The sequence below is a fragment of the Rhea pennata genome, chromosome 3, assembly GCF_028389875.1.
Source record: "Rhea pennata isolate bPtePen1 chromosome 3, bPtePen1.pri, whole genome shotgun sequence".
NCBI lineage: Eukaryota > Metazoa > Chordata > Aves > Rheiformes > Rheidae > Rhea > Rhea pennata.
Window position 1 is genome coordinate 47,070,204 of NC_084665.1, and position 16,567 is coordinate 47,086,770.

At 42.4% G+C, this 16,567-nt stretch overlaps 1 protein-coding gene across 1 annotated transcript; it reads left to right on the forward strand.

The window, feature by feature from the left end:
* The first annotated feature begins 105 nt into the window (after positions 1 to 105).
* Positions 106 to 7,655, forward strand: C3H1orf131 (chromosome 3 C1orf131 homolog). The gene is made up of 7 exons (XM_062572232.1): positions 106 to 166; positions 356 to 669; positions 3,479 to 3,535; positions 4,653 to 4,748; positions 5,527 to 5,613; positions 6,593 to 6,645; positions 7,317 to 7,655. The coding sequence occupies exons 1-7, from the start codon at positions 106 to 108 to the stop codon at positions 7,444 to 7,446; spliced, it is 798 nt and encodes a 265-aa protein (XP_062428216.1). The 3' UTR covers positions 7,447 to 7,655.
* Positions 7,656 to 16,567: the final 8,912 nt, after the last annotated feature.

Genomic DNA, 16,567 nt, shown 5'->3' on the forward strand with positions numbered 1-16,567 from the left:
TCGCGCCTGCCCGCCGGGCGGGGCCGCGCGGGGCGGGGCCATCTCGGGAGCGACGGGAGCCGCGCGGGATCAAACGTCCTTCCGCCCTGGGCGGCGCGGCCGGGCATGGGGGCGCGGGAGCGGTGCCGCCGGCTGGAGGCGGTGCTGGGCGCCCTCTACGACCTGGGTGGGTGAGCGCGGCCCGCCCGCGGGCCGCCTCCGGCGGCCGCGGATGGGCCCTGGCCGGCCCGCGGGTAAATAACCCCTCCGGGCGGGCTGCACCCCCCCACGCCCACCCCGCGCCGCGGGGCCGGGCCGGGCCGTTCACTCTGAAGCAGAGTGACGGGGGTGACGCGCTGTGTGCTCCGACGCGCAGGTGACGAGGGCGGCCCGGCGGAGGCGCAGGCGAGCGGCGCTGCAGAGCCGGCCGAGAAGGCGGCGGCAGCGGCCGAGCCCGAGGGCGGCGGCGGCGGCGGCGGCGGGGCGGGTGGGCGGCAGCGCGGCGGCGCCCGCGGCTTCTTCGGGGAGCTGCGGGCCGAGCTGCGCGACGCCGGGCACTGCGGCGCCCCCCCGCCGCCGCCGCCCGCCGCGCCGCCGCCCCCCGCCGCCGTGGAGGTCGTCGTATTCCGCGGGAGGAAGAGGACGGCGCGGCCGCGCCCCGCGGTGCCCGCCGGCGGCGGCGGCTCCCAGGTAGGGCCCGGGCGCGGGGGCCCCGGCCTCCGGCCTGCCCCGCGCGGAGCAGCGGCCTTCACGTCTTTTTACCTGTTTATTGGCAGAGCTGTGTTTTTCTACAGCTTCATCTATGTGTTTCCCTATGCGCAGGAGGATTTCACTGCTTTGCAAATAAAAAAAAAAAGTTCTCAGTAATTATTATTTCAGTTAAATATTTAAACAAACAAGGGTTTGGAGGGGAAGTTCACTAAAGCACCCCCCTCTTTTTTTTTTTTTTTTTTTTTTTTTTTCTCCTCCAAAGCCATGCTGGAGATCTTATGTTAGCCTTAACCATGATTAGGGCATCCCATTCCTGTAGCTACTTAAGAGGAACTGAAGCCCACCTGTGCGGAGTGTTTCTTGCTGCCTCTGCTGTTTGTGTCCATAGTTTGTGCGGTGCTTTCTGCAGTTCCTCCTCCCGTGTGTAGTTTCTCCGCTCCTGCTAACGCAGCTCCGTGTAAATCCCGGCTCCTTCGGAGGGCCCAGCTTTACTGCAGCCACTCCTGCTGATTTCCAGCGGGATTGCTGACAGTGGCAGACTGGAGCAGGGGTGAGTGCAGATTTGAAGACTTATTTTCAGTTTTAAGAGGCGTTTAGACAAGTATTGTATGTTTGAAGTAGGTCTATCATAACGAACTAAACCAGTCCCCAGACGGGACTGCCAGCGCAACAAGAAGCGCAAGCTCGCTGCTGTTGCTCAGAACAGCTCGTGGCGATGATTTTTATGCTCAATGGGAGCAGGTTTATTGCTACAAGTCAAAAGGAAAGCTTAGCCTTAGCCTTTAGCAAGCAAGAACAAGGAGAGGTCTAGTGTCTCATAAACAAAACGTGAAGAAAGCTGCTTGGCTACTTCTTTGCGTAAGCATTGTGTGGTGTTGCCCTAATCTTGTGAGCAGGTATGGGTACAGGATCCCTGAGCTTCCTTCCTCTTCCCTGGGATCAGAGCAATACTTGACTGTTCACCAGCAATGTGCATTTTGGAGAACTGGTGTCAAGCGACTGGTGGCAGAAAGCATGAAGGTTTTGCACCAAACAAGTGGATTGAGATCTGTGGGCATTAAAATCCCCTGTACTAACCAAAACTGTAGCCAGGCTGCTTTTGCAGAGAGGCCAGGACAGGCTCAACTGGAAACTGAACCAACTTCCTCCCTCTCCAAGCGGCATTTCACTTACTCCTCAATTGGTCTCGAAACTTGATGACTTCTCTGGTTGCTCTCCTCAACTAGAGTTTCAGAAGCTCAAATCTAAAATAAACTCTGCTGGGCCAAAATCTGCCTGTCTTGAATTCATTGAGGCTTACTGATGTCTGGGGTTTGACTATTTCCAACCCCTTTCAAGAGAGACCAAGCAGTTGGTTGAGTCCATCAAATTTTCATACCTTTAACAGGTGCTCAAGATCTTTATTTTCTCATGCTTTTTACAACTTTTGTTTTTCTGCATGTGAAGCCTGGTGATAAAATGTTTTGAAGATAACCAATTTTTAGATGGTTGAAGCTGCCAGTTTTCTTTAAAGGCTTTTGCCTTAGAGATGCTTGGGTTTGGCTCTCGTGGATGCAGAGGGATGCTGTGACATAGTGTTAGGGTTTTTGAACCCGGAGAGACATTCAGCACCCTGCTTGCCAAATCCATAGATTAGACATAAACTAAAATTGCCTTGAGACGTATTACTGCTCTGAAATGTCCCAGGCAGGATATAGGTCGAAGAAAGGAAAGAAGTCGGTCAAAAGTTGTCGATATTAAACTCTGGTAGTTACAGCTGCCGTGTAATGGTGGCTTCTCCATGGTTGGATCCTTTCTGAATTTTGACTGTAAGCCTTGTTTGAGCTGTATATCCTGAAATGTCTCAGGAAGAGGCGGTACCCAAGTAGCAGATCTAAAGTGGGAGCTTGCTGCCTGCACCGCTGTTCACTCTGAAGTAGAGTGACAGCGCTCCTTGCCTTGCCCTGCTCCAGGGAGTGAAAGGTTTGTAGCGAAAACACCCTGAATGCCTCCTGAGGATACAGGCTAGGCCCTCTGGAAAATTCCTCTCCAGCCTGACAACCGCTGATGGAAAGTTTCCATATAAATTGCTTAGCAGAAGAGATGTTTTCACTGATTTCGTTTTGAACATTTAATACTAGGTGCCAGGTGCTTGCCAGGTAGGTGCCAGTTGTTGATAGTACTTTCTCTGGAGGCTTTTCAGTTGCATTAACTAACTGAGATGCCCGCATGAATGTATTTGCATGTAGTCATGAATTAGATGTTGTTGTGTGTGTTACCACCAACTATCAATACATATACTACTACCACTGTTCTCTCAGCGTGAAACAAAATGGCTTTATATTCGTGTTCTATTATCTAGTAGAAGTTTTAGTACAGATTTAGAAATGGAAACTGTATGATGCATAGCTCGCATGGAACTGTTCTTTTATAAAGTATAATTTAAACTTAGAGTTTCAAAAATTAATTGCAGCTGTTAATTCAACTATGCTATATCTTTCTCAATTATGAAACTCCTTTTAAGTGTTATCAAATGACCTAAGGAAGAGAATTCTGAGCAAAGATATGTGCTGTATGCTTTAATGGTATGCTGTGTATTGGTCCAATAAGACCCTACAATACCTATATATTAACAGTGCCAGTGAGACTTTTTTATTAAATCAAGGTCATAAATATAGGAAAAGATCTTTCTGGAAAGCTGTATACTCCTTCCTACTGCTCTTTAGCATTTCACTGCTTTTCAAAAAATATTCACAACACAGTATTTAAAATTGGGATTGTTTGTTATATTAAAAAAATTTTTTTATAGACTCGAAAAGTGGCTGAAGAGAAAAATTTGAACAAACATGAATTCAACTTTGAAAAAGTAAGTCACCGGGATCTACCTTCAACGTTTTTGTGTGCAGATGGGTGTATTTATTTGCTTGGGAAAGCTATAGTGGGACCAAAGAGAAATGATTCTAGAAAAGGTTATCTTTTGCAGGTGAGGGTTTCCTAATACATAATTCTGGCTGCATGCCATGCTGGAGGAGGAGTGTGCTGGCTGTTGTGAACAGCTCTTTTCTGAAGAGGGGCATGTTACAACTCTGTGGCCTTTCTTTCTGATCTTGCAGTGATAATTTGAGGAGGATTGCTCTAGGTTAGCTGTATAAAGCTATGTGAGTACCCACAATATATAGTGTATGCTGTTTTAGGCCCATGGTGTTAATTTTGGTACTTCTGATCTCACATGGGGAAGGGGGAGAAAAAAGCATGTTAACATACATTTTTTTTCAACAGCAGTTTGTTTTTATTTTTTCATTTATCTTTTTGTTCTAAGTGTTCTTATATAAGCATAACTAGCATTGGGCTTCATAGATACTGATTTGATTTCAGATTTGCACAGGTTATTTTATATGCCTGACCCCTACCCAGGAAAGTGCTGTGCTCCTGTGCGATCTGGAGATCATGCATGGCATTCCCTACTGCTGAAAACAGTGGGGATTTAAGCACTACCTTGGAAAAAGTTACAGTTTCACCACTGGTTCTACCAGGGTCATCTTGTGTGTTGCCAGCTACACACACGATGTAGTCAAACCGCTCCAGCGTCTGTGCATCCAGGTTTCTCTCTGGTGAAGTGCTCTGCAGTCAAAGAATGAGACTGCTCTGTAAACGGTGGTGGTGTTGGCAGTGTGTTTTGTTGTTTTCTGTGCAGCACTACGATTCATTTTTGTACAGATTAGCTCCTTCCTGTATGTTCAGTTTTATGCAAAATAAAGAGATTCAAATCTTACCATCCAGACGTCCTCGATGTCCAGAGATCAGACAGTGGTTAGCTGTTCAGCAGTATAGTTCTAAACTCCGATTAGTTTATCTTTTAGCAGGCTGATTTTTGGGTATTACCTGACATTTCTTTGGGAGTACAACTTTGCTTCAGTCTTTCAAGCATTGTTTTACGCAGGTTGGACATTTACAAAACGCCTTCATTTTCTGTAATGTTCTAGGCTCGTTTGGAAGTACACAAGTTTGGAATCACTGGCTACGAAAAGCAGGAGCAACGCATATGGGAACGGGAACGCGCTGTCATGCTGGGAGCCAAGGTAATTGTTGTTTGTTTTGGGCTGGGAGATGGCCTGGCTGTTTTGATTCAGAGAAGTAGGGTTTTTTTTTTTTTTTTTTTTTTTGTTTTTTAAAAAAAATTGTGTTTGGCCTTAGTTTTGTTCTTTTTTTAAGAAGACAAAATCCCCTTCCTTGCCACTTCTCTGATTTCATCCTTATTTTTTTTCTGCTATGACCCTATTTTCTATTTAGTCTCATCTATTTTCTGTAGATATTTGGAAAATAGTATGTTTGTGTTATCAGAGATGTTGCTTAGGTGAAACAAGACAGATTGGGATGGAAATCAACATTTATTTTCATTTAGACCATCTAAACATAAACAGTTGAAGGAGGGGCTTTCTTTCGAAGCTTTCTAAAACTTCACCTTCCCCAGCAAGTTAAGAACTGAGAAAGCTTTTCAGTTTTATTTACCATTAGTGGTGAAAAGAAGACAGAGTAGAAACTTTTTTTTTTTTTTAAGATGGGCTCTGTGTGTAGGAAACCTTGCAGACTTCAGACCTGTTACACCACATAAACATCCCTCTATTGTCCCATGATTTCAGTGTGACCTACCTTACATCCCTCTAGTTGCTTCCATTCCCCCTAAAGGAAATAAACCATTTTCCCTGTTTAAGTGGGATGGAATTGTTTGTTTGCTTATGGTTTTTTTTGTTTCTTTTTTTACCCTCTATGAAAAATAATTTCCATGCAGGCATGTGTATATTTGTTGAACCTATTTGAACATTTTGCCAGTGATGCCACTCCTGCTCTTTATTGCAGCCCCCCAAAAGAGAACATGTGAACTATAAGACTTTCCAAGAGAAAATGAAAGCGAAGAAGACAATGAAGGATGATGATAATGGAAAGGTTTGTGTGAAATGCTTCCATAAAAAGACAGCGTGTAAGAGCTAGTCCAAGACCCTGACAGATGATGCCTGAGGCACAGGAGGAGTGCCTGAGCTCCACACCTACTGCTCCTCATAGTCTTTCCCTCCTAGAACTACTTTCATCAGTAAAAGCTGATTGTGTGCAGTAGGAAGGGTACAGAATTAGGCTTTTACAGTGGTAGGTTTTACTGCCTCATCTTTTGAAGATGATAGACTGACCACACAAAATCAGCAGTCTTTTTTTCTCTTGCATTAAAAAAGCAAGTAATAAATACACCTTTAATTAAATGTTTGATATGCATAATCTAACCACAGAGAGCTGGATCTTCAGCTGGGTTTATATCAACACCATTCCATCTACGATCTTCCTCGTTATTTAAAGCAAGGGTGAGATTTGTGTTGCACCCATCTGTCTCATGGCCCATCTGGCTCATGGCCCATCCAGCATGGCTCCCTTCCTCTCCAAGGAGCCCTCTGACGTAGGTGGGAGCAGGGTGCCGAGCAGGCAGTTGCTCTATCAGCCTCTTCCCTGCCACCTTCTTTTCCGGGGGACCTACTTTTCCCCTGTCATGTGCCTGAAAGTGGACCCAGTACACAACCAAACACAGCCAAACCCTGTCATTTGACCGGCATGCTCAGCCAGGCAACTAGGTATGCTGGCCTCACAGGAAGTCAATCTTTTGACGTAAGGATCTGTCACGTACCCCAAACACAGGCCTGACCCTTTGTGTAGCTGGACTTATGCCCCCTTGCATAGCAGGGGCAGCATTTTGGTCATGAGAGGGCTGTACTTTGCATAAGGTGACAGGAAGGGCTTTGGGTTTGGGGCTGTGCAGCGCCTCCCTGTTTGAAATGCATTCTGCTCTGAGGAGCAGGCTACTGTACGCTTTGTGTGTGGATGGTTATTTAGGCAAGATACTCTATTGCTTTTCCATTAAAATACGTATCTTCAAAAACAGGAACATAAAGGTGATTCTCTGAAGAAGAAGAAGAAGAAAGAGCAAAAGGAGAGGTGAGCCATTTTAGCGTGGTTAAAATTACCTTGCTTTTGTTTAAAGCTTCCCAGTATGTAGCTCCTGGGTAAGTATGCACAGTCTTATACCAAAAGATCAGAATGGAAGGAACTTCTCAAGCTATAGAAGAGCTCTTAGTTGCAAAATGGCTACTTTGGTCTGCTTCTAGCAGTTTTAGAGGCTTTGGTTTCGTGGCTTAATTGAAGATATGTCAGTTCTGCCCTGACATGTCTAAGGCTGCAGCTGCCAGGGGGATGGGTGCAGATCCCTGTGTGGGGACCCAGAATGGGACACCTGTGCCTTTTACTCTGAGCATTTGCCCTGAGAAATAATTTTGGCAAAACAGAAGCTACAATATACAGAGGCTTGAAAGGTAAACCGTCATTCTTAATTATAATGTGGCTGGTTCACTGAAATGTCTTCCTTATCTTCTTTCTCTAGCTGAAAGTCTGTAATCTTTAACTCTTTTTTTTTTAATGTAATTCATCCTGTAATTTGCTGCAAATTTTGAATGGCTATACATGTAATTAGGATTATTATCTGCTATAATTAGGTATTGCATAATACCAAATACTGGTTGCGTAAACAGGTGACATTTTTCACCATATTGAACATTTAGGGGAATTTCTGGTCTTTCTCTTAATTCCTTTCTTCCTCCCTCATATTTCAGGAAGGCTAAAAAGAAGAAATCGGTGCCCAGCATTTGGCCTGCAGGACAAGTTGGAAAATTTAGAGATGGGACCTTGATTCTGCATAGTTCTGACATAAAGAAAATTAAATCATCTAAAGTTATCAAATGAACTTACAACACAGAACGAAATGGACAACAAAAATAAGATAGAATTCATGTTACCACTGCAACATATCTGCAAATTGTCTTGCCTTCCCACCACGTCCTGATTCTCTTATCTGGCTTTTAGTTTCATGATTTCCCATCTTCCATTCTGCTCTGTTGAGAATATGAAAATTTACCATTTTTAAATAAAAATAATGCAGTTTTATTAAACAAGTTTACGTTGGCTATTTTATTAGCTAACAAATGCAAAAGAAAACATTTGACTATTCCTAGAATTAGTTTATTGGCTATAGTGAAAATATTAATTCATTAACTTAAATAAATTAGTGAAATAAAATACAGAGATTTTTGCTTTCATCTGGACGGAATGTGCAGAAAGCAATACCTTATTGCCCTGGACTCGAAGTAAGTATTTCTTAAGCACCTGTCAGACACACATCTATTTCTGTATATATCTGAAGTATTAATGGAACTGCACAGCAAAAACCTGTCCTGTCCAGCAAAACCTTTTAAGGTTTCAAAATTATCTGCTTTGGAATGAAAATGAGACTCTTCAAAGTCTTGTCCCAGGTAAGAGTTACAGATGCAACTTCTATATGTGTGTAGAGAACCCAAATTTAATTATTTTTTTTTTCAAGGTGGGGAGGGTAGGGAAATAACTTGATTCAAGATCTGAGCCAAGTGAGGTGGAAACAGCCAGTGGCTACTAATTGTTCATTAGTAGCTCATGTTTGTTGTGATTGGTGTTCCCATGCTAGACCTGATAAGCCTTTTCTATGAAATCTCTGTCAAATTCAAAGTTTTTGTGCTATTTGTATTTCAACAATTTGGTATTTCTGAAAGAACAGTTCTGTCCATAGTTAGTGTTTTTGTTGGAGGTTGTGTTTCCATTAGAAATGGCAATTGTTAGCAACTTCACAAAATGTCCTTGTTTATCTCAGGCTAAAGAATCTTGAATATTTTACAGGGAGACAGAAGTGGCATTAACTGTCAAAGACAGTGGAAGGGCTCATGCTCTGTTGCTTACATGTAAGGTTATCTAGAGCTTTTTTGAACAGCTATGACAGTGAAACAGATGTATACAGAAGGTAAATAACTATTACTAGGAAAACTACTTTTACGTGTATTAGTGAACTTCAGCTTACACAGGAGGGTTTGGGAAGTGCAATTCCTAGTTGCCATCTCAGGGCCTGAATAAGGTGATGTTTCACCTTAAGCAAGCAGAGAGGTCCGGGGCACTTAGCATCTAGCAACAAGGACAGCAGCATAATTCTCTCCAAACAGCCGTATCGGACTGCTTTCTTCTCAGTTTAAGAAGGTATTCTAGGGTGGAGAGAACTGCACCGGAGCGGGATGCTTTCTCACATGCTTCTTCCCCCCCATCCCTTCCAGGTTACTTTCAGGTCTTGGAGATGTGCTGTGCAAAAAGAGAGACTCGGAGGGCTACACCAGAAGGGAAAGTGGAGTCAGATAAAGAGGGGAAGGGAGTGTTTCTGGAGCTGTGTGGGAAGGGGAGGGGTGTGCAGAGCTGGATTGCTAAATGCTGTTACAACATTTCATAATTGCTTAATTGAAGTTATTCAGTATTGGTTGCAAATTCAAACCAGAATTAACAATGCTATCTGGTTTGGGAATATGCAGGCTAGAGAATGCCAAATCACTATTGCGCTTGAAGGTGTAATTACAAAGCAGGATTGAGTACAAAGCATCAGAATGTGCTGAGGCAACAGATAGGCTTTGGATGTTACAATATAACCTGTATCTTTTAATTCCTGACTAATCCTTGTGCTCACTTTTTCTGTGCTTGCTTTTAGATAGCTTTGTTCATCTGCCTTTGGGTATAATGTACTGTGGGAGTTATGTCCCTGAATCATCTTGGGTAATTTATAGGGTTCACTTTCCACCTCTACAACTTACAAAAGCTGTTTAGGAGTGAAACTTGGTCAGAATGGAGTACCTTATCTCTGCAGTTCTAGTCTCAAGCTTTGTAAGCTGTGTTAAAGAATGAGATTGCAAGAAATTCAGTTCTTAGATGCAAAATTCTGAGCAATTTTATTTTGAACTTTTATTACTTATTTAACATGCGTGTGCATGCATTACAAAAGTTTTGTTATATGCTGACAGCTTGCTTTTTAACAGCAAACTCCAATGGTGATTGAAGTTGGCCATGCTACATCCTGGTGGCATGCTGTTCTCAGTTAAACATGGTAGCTTTAATCCAATTTTATTACTAGATACATTTTAAAAAAAAGATAAACACTGCCATTTGGCAAATATAACTGTTGAACCTTTTATGCACCTAATGATTCTCTGGACTGAACTATGTTATTAATTAACAGAGTACATAACTCTATGTTCAGCCAGCAAGCTGTGTCACTTCTGGTGCATGTACTGATATGTGAAAGCCAGTACTGAATGAATAGCCAGTTAATTATTTGCAAAGGAGAACAGGGACCATCTTATTTTGCCTTTTTTCTGCAGCAGGATAGGGGGAATGAAGGAGAAAATAAATCTTTGCAGTCTCCCCATCTGTTCTGCAGGCCTCTTACACGCTCTTGTTTCCCAGTAAGCTAAAGCTATTGTGATTATCTTATTAACAAACACTTGCCAAGGTCGCCTAAGTGAGCTACGTGCCTTTTTCCCGGGGCTGAGCGTGCCACCTCAGCATGCTCAGGCCCTTCCAAGGCATCTACTTGATACAGATGTGCAGCTCTAATATGACAGCTAATTTAACCGTCTCACAAAGTGTGATCGTTCCTGCCCAGACAAGCCTTCTGCCTCCACCATGCAACTCTTATGCTGACCCGAAGGCCTTTCCAGTCAGATCCTTCAGGTGACATACTTATTTTGAAGCTCCGCTTACTCTAGCGTCAGAAGCTTCTGGAGGCTGGGGCAACCACGCAAGATGGGGGTAAGAGAGGGCAGAACTAAACAACACATCTCAGTATGCTCTGTAACTGGCATAAGCCAGAGGTAACGAAGTGGTGGTGGGAGGGAGAGATGTGTTATGCCAGTGAATCCAGTGTATGTGTTAAGCCCAGAGATGGATGATTTCTCTGAGGAAGACATCTTAGCTTTCCTCCACCTAACAGATTAGTCGGACTGTGTTAATGAAGCATGTATCAGCAATTAGATATGCATCCTGCATGACAGCCTTACATGCATTATTAAGTAGTAGTAATAAACAGGGTACTGATGCCAGATTTGTTGGCAATGTATTAAGAATTTATTTAGAAACTGTAAAACAGCATAAACTCATATGTCAGGTTTTCCAAAAGGGTAATAATAATATGCAAAGTTTTACTCAGACCAAAAGACAAAAAGCATTTTGTTTTCAATTCAAAAAATACAAACGTTTGCCACAGGTACAAAATTATAAAAAGTTGATATTCTCCTCTTGATCTGGTGACAGACACATACATAAGAGATGTATATTTCACCAGCTCCAAATTTATATAAGCTATGAGAAATGATGGTAAAGAACAAATATCATGGTTAAGAAGAAAACAGAAACAAGCTCTTGTCTTTCATTTAACAAGAAGTGAACACCGTTATCTTATTCCTTTGCACTTTTTTTGGTTGCCAACATTTAAATTAGTGTTATTCATGCTTCATAGAACAATCAGAAACTAATAGCAGTTCTACCTCATGCATTTATTCTAATATTCATCACAAAGACTTCTCACCATGCTTTCATTCAACTACTTAGAAGGCTTAGTATTTTTATTGACAACATTTAAGGAAGGGTGGTATCAGCCACTAGGATGAAAGAATGCAGTCTGGATCTATGTGAAAGCCAGTACATATGTACATAACACACATATGTGTGTTCACATAGATCCAGACTGCATTCTTTCATCCTGGTGGCTGGTATGTGTGTATGCATATCTCTGCTGATCTACAAGAAAATGTAAGAAATCCTCAAATTAGTGCAGCAATTAACTTTGTGTAGTGTTTGCCCGGATTTGCCTGCAATAACAAAAACTTAACAAAACATCACTTAACGGAAGGGGAAAATGCTTCTAAGTACCTATTTCAGTAAAACACACATCTGCCTTCTGTGTTGTGCAAGGATGCAGAAGTCCTGCGCATTTAAATTTTTGTGGCTTGCATGGCTTCTGCATGTAAGAAGACCAAGTGCATCTTATTTGTAATGGACTTGTGCTTCAAGCTGCCACTGCAGCCATAGTGTGTGTGCAGCATCCAGTAGTACTGGACAGAGGAATTGCCAGAAATCTTGTCAACAAAAACAAGAAGCAACTCTTTATCTTTTTTTTCTTTTTTTTTTTTTTTTTTGAAAAAAAAAAAAAAGACTCTCCATCTTTGTTTGGTAATTTTAAGTGATGAGTGCCCTTTACATTTGCACTGTGTTTGATTTGTTACTGTAACCTGTTGAAGGACTTGAAGTTGCAATCTCCCTTTCAAAGCTGATCTAGTCAGGATGTTTGGATTCTTAATATTACTTTGCTTGGTTCAAAGGTTAATGATTTGCTCTGCTATTTAAGTAAAAAATGCTGGAAAGCTAGTAAGGCCTGAGGTTAGGTCTAACAACTGTTTGCTCATTTTTCTGTTTGTTAGCGAAGAGTGTACTAGAATGCACCAAAATTAACAGGTTGTTAATTCCTTATGCCTTCTCACAGCAATAGGTAATGTGAGTTGTAGTCCAAAATACACCACATCTTGTTGGTAATCAGAAACAGTGTTTTTCATATAGTGGTAGTGGCAGCTTAGCTTTGATCTTTCTCTTACCTTGTTTATTAAATATTATCATATAAGAAAAAAAAATCTGTGTTATCACATTTCTTCTTGCTCTAGAACTAGGAAACTTGAGTACTAGGTGTTCTCTGCCATCCTTATTACAGTTTGAAAAGCCAAAATAAATAAATAATAATAATAAAAAAAACTTACACAGGACGACAACAGAAATCACCAGTCAAGAATCATCTACAGCAGTACACTATAGTGGCATTATTTACAACACAATGGAATGTTATGCATATAATAAATTACATTAATACCTTTCCTCTTAAACTCTGATATATGTAAGCTCATGCTTTTTTATTTTGTTCAGTCCAATATATTTTGCTCTCTATACATAAATTCTATAGGCAAGTGTGGGAGGTGATTGTGCTGTTTGCCTGTTTTTTCTTTTACAAGCTAAATTGCTTTCTAAATTCAAGATGCATCATAGTATCCTACTGTCCTCACTGACATTTATTTTATAGTGTATACCTTTCAACATCAGAAATAATAAGGGATTGTCAGCTAGGCCTGTGCTCATATTGACATTGAGTTTTAGCAAGAGATCTTCCGTGTTAGCTTTTTTTGAACTAATGAGGGGTAAAAAAATGTAGTCAAAATGATATAGCACTGCCTTCTGTGGGAGGGCTGACAGTGTGCCAGCTGGCACAGTTTTTCTAATTGGTCTCACTAAACAGGGAAGCCTGCAGAGGATGGAGCCAGGAAAAAGGTTCATAGGGGATAATGTTTGGGGCCACACGAGCAGATGAAAGCTAAGTCCCTTGTTGCTCTCCAGGCCAGCAAGTTTACTTTCTGTACTGCTGTAGAGACATTTCAAATGGACATACTAGGGAGTCAGACTTCATTCTGTTTATTAGGGAAGGGTTTGGTATTAAAAGCATTAAATCTATTTACAGCTATGTCATGTGGAGTCTGCATTGCAGTAGACAAGATTCATCCCAACGCAAAATGCTCTGCTCTCCTGTTTACATGGGACAATCTGTCCTCTGGGAGCAGAGGAGTCCCACAAAATGCGCATCTGTGCCTGTCTAGGTGTCTGGGAAGCAGGATGAGGAGCTGGGAGTCAGAGTGCCGCACAAATATCCCAAGGACTTGAAAGGAAGTAACAGACATCCAAAGCAGTCCCGTTTGGTGTCTATGCTACTCTTCGGCCCCTGGGTTCTTCCTGCACAGCCAGCAACACAGTTTCTGCAAAGACTGTAGTACTAAAGGCAGGCTCCCTCCTACAGAAGGAATTTGGAGGTAACAAAAACTGGCACAAGAGATGCTGTAGAAAGCTAGATAGATTTCTTTCCCTCCTCTATTTCCTCAAGCTATTGCAGAGTTGGAGCCCCAAAGGCGACTTGGGAAGAAATACAGGAGAGAAGCAGAGGAGTGTGTCACTCGGGCACATCTCTGTGCAGACACTGATATGGTGAATGTGCAGATCAGGGGGTTCATAACTAGAAAGACCTTGGGGAGTTACCTGCAGAGAAACAAACTACCTCCAGCTGGAGCAAAGGGGTGAACGTTTCCCACTTTTCCCACCTGATGCTATTCTGTAAAGGGAAAATTCTGTGTTGGCCTAGGTTCACGTGGCTCCCACTGGCATCTGGACACTGTACATAAATAGTTGTGTGTGGAATAATTAGTCTCCTAGCATAATTCTAACTACTTAAGCATTTGTTATTGCTAATGAGACTGCCAAAATGCACCCAGCTGAAGCCATGAAACTACACTCTCTTGGGGTAACTTGGTTTATCACTGTGGACTGAAGCCAAGTCCTTGGAAGTGTACACAACCAAAACGCATACCCACTTTGTTTAGAGCTAGGCTAAATTAGTATTACTAATACAGGATACCTACTTCTAACTGACTTCCTTTTATTTTATTTGCTTTTGCAGTATGTTGAAAGGAGACATTTTATGAATGCTGGAATGTATAGAGAATAACGAATAAGCTTCTGTGAGCTTCTGTACGTATCTGAAGCATATTCCCACCTACTGTCCATATTTCCATTACAGCTTAGTAACCTGTATCACTCGCTGCATTTTCCCAAAAGTACAACGCTCTAGGAACTGATACCAGTGCAATCATGAAAACCAAAACCAAGTACCACAAACATTTCTAAAAGACTTCTAAAACCCATTCAGAATTAATTTTAAACATCTGGCAATGGTTGAAGATTGGAAAGATTTAAGTTCATTTGAATTTTTTCACAGAGTTTGGGAGTATAGACAGAGGTTCAGTCCTTTTTCCAAAGACAAGCTGTTCTTTTGCTTTTAATACTAAAAGTTAAAGTGGAGTGCCTTCTGGTATTAAAGTTATCACAAGATGTTTCCCAATATAAAAAACTATATGCAGTTTATGTACAGTATACCCATACACTGCTCTGACAGGCAATGCTATGCTCTCAAAGCCAATGCTGTGATTACAACTTCTACATTTGTAAAAGACAGTTTTACAACGAGCACACTCAAGAGGAAATTCAGGGTCCAGTAGCGTTCTAGCTGAGGTAGGTTAAAACAGACCCACAGGATTAGAAAATCCTGCACAAGTTCATATGGTATTAAACAAACCAAAAATTTAAAGTTGTTTTCTGCTGTTAAGAAATCAAGATGAGCGTAGCACAGTTATTCCAATGTCTAAAAGTTGACTAGTACAATCCATTTCACACTTTGAAGAAAGTACAGTTGCTTAAGCATTAATACATAAATGCTTAATAAGTATTTAAGTTCTTTTTGTGTTGGTGGTTTTCTTTCCTATGTCAGTCTTGACATCATTGAAGGTGCATTGCTGTTCTGCAGAAGTGGGCTGTAAGAGGATTAGTTGGTTACAGATAACCTGATCACAGACTACTTTTTGTTTGCGAAATGGCCTTTGACCATTTCATTCTGCATTGCTGCCTTTGCCCACGGTGGCTGAGAGGTGGGATGCCGTCGGTGAGGGTCCTGGCTGCTCAGCCACGGCGAAGCCTTGCCATCGCTCAGCACTGCCTGAGCGATGTGCTCGGGCTAGAGACAAACGTGCACCTGCAGCACTACGCGTGGTGACCAGCAGGCTGTCCCAGGAGAGGCCCGGGCTGTCTGTCCTGCAGCAATGGTTTGAGCAAGCAGTAAACTGGATTTTGGTTAGAATATTTGTTCTCAGGTTTAATAATTACATGTCTGATAGCACTTGTGTGTGTGTATACGTATGCTTGGAGAGGAAAATGTATATAAGCAGTAAGATTAGAGAGAGGAAATAGTACATCAATAGCACGTAAGAGTCTATGGTTTTCCTGCTTGACAGTCCTGCACTTAGGTAGGATCAGAATGGCTAAATCCTAGATGTTGTGGGCTCATGCAGCCTGCTGCATCTTGCTCATACACATTACTGCTGTAGGCACATGCTCCCATATGTTAATTTGGTTCAGAAGAAAAGACACACACAAACAAATCAGTGTGTTTTCTGGCAATAGCATACAGGTGAAAGTGCCATGGTTCTGGGAAGTTCCATGCCCATCAGACTTATGTAGTCATGAACAGCACCTGAAGTGGTTTCTTGTTTTCACAAGAGATGCAAGACACATCCAAAATACAAAAGATTTATGTCCCAGTCCAGAAAAACTCTAAGGAGTGGATTTAACTTTAAGCCTAGGAGTCTCTCTTGCTCAAATGCTTCATTAGGATCAAAATATTATTTAGTTCACCCTACTCTAATAGAAAATTAAGGCTTTTGATCTCAAAGCTACATTGGAACTACCGCTGCCCGGGACCTGTCAGGATCAAGGCTAGGAAGCGGCATTCCCCTACATGGAATACTTTGCAGGTACCATATTTAAAGAAATCTCTTATCAATTCAATTCAACTGTTTCCTGCACCCTTTTCAAAAGATCTGCTGGTAAGATGAGCTGACCTGCTGGAAAGCAGCTCTGCAGAGAAGAACCTGGGAATTTTGGTGGACAGTAAGTTGACCACGAGCCAGCAATGTGCCCTTGTGGCCAGGAAGGCCAATGGTATCCCGGGGTGCATTAGGAAGACTGTTGCCAGCAGGTCGAGAGAGGTGATCCTGCCCCTCTACTCAGCCCTGCAGAGGCCTCATCTCAAGTACTGTGTCCAGTTCTGGGCTCCCCAGGACAGCAGAGACATGAAGAGTGCAGGACTGGAGCACCTATGAGGAGCAGCTGTGAGAGCCAGGCCTATTTAGCCTGGAGAAGAGAAGTCTGAGAGGGGATCTTATCAATGTCTACAAATACCTTAAGGGAGGGTGTCAAGAAGATGGGGCTGAACTCTTTTCAGTGGTGCCCAGCAACAGGACATGAGGCAACAGGCACAAACTGAAACACAGGAAGTTCCATCTGAATATGAGGAAGAACTTCTTTCCTGTGAAGGAGACAGAGCACT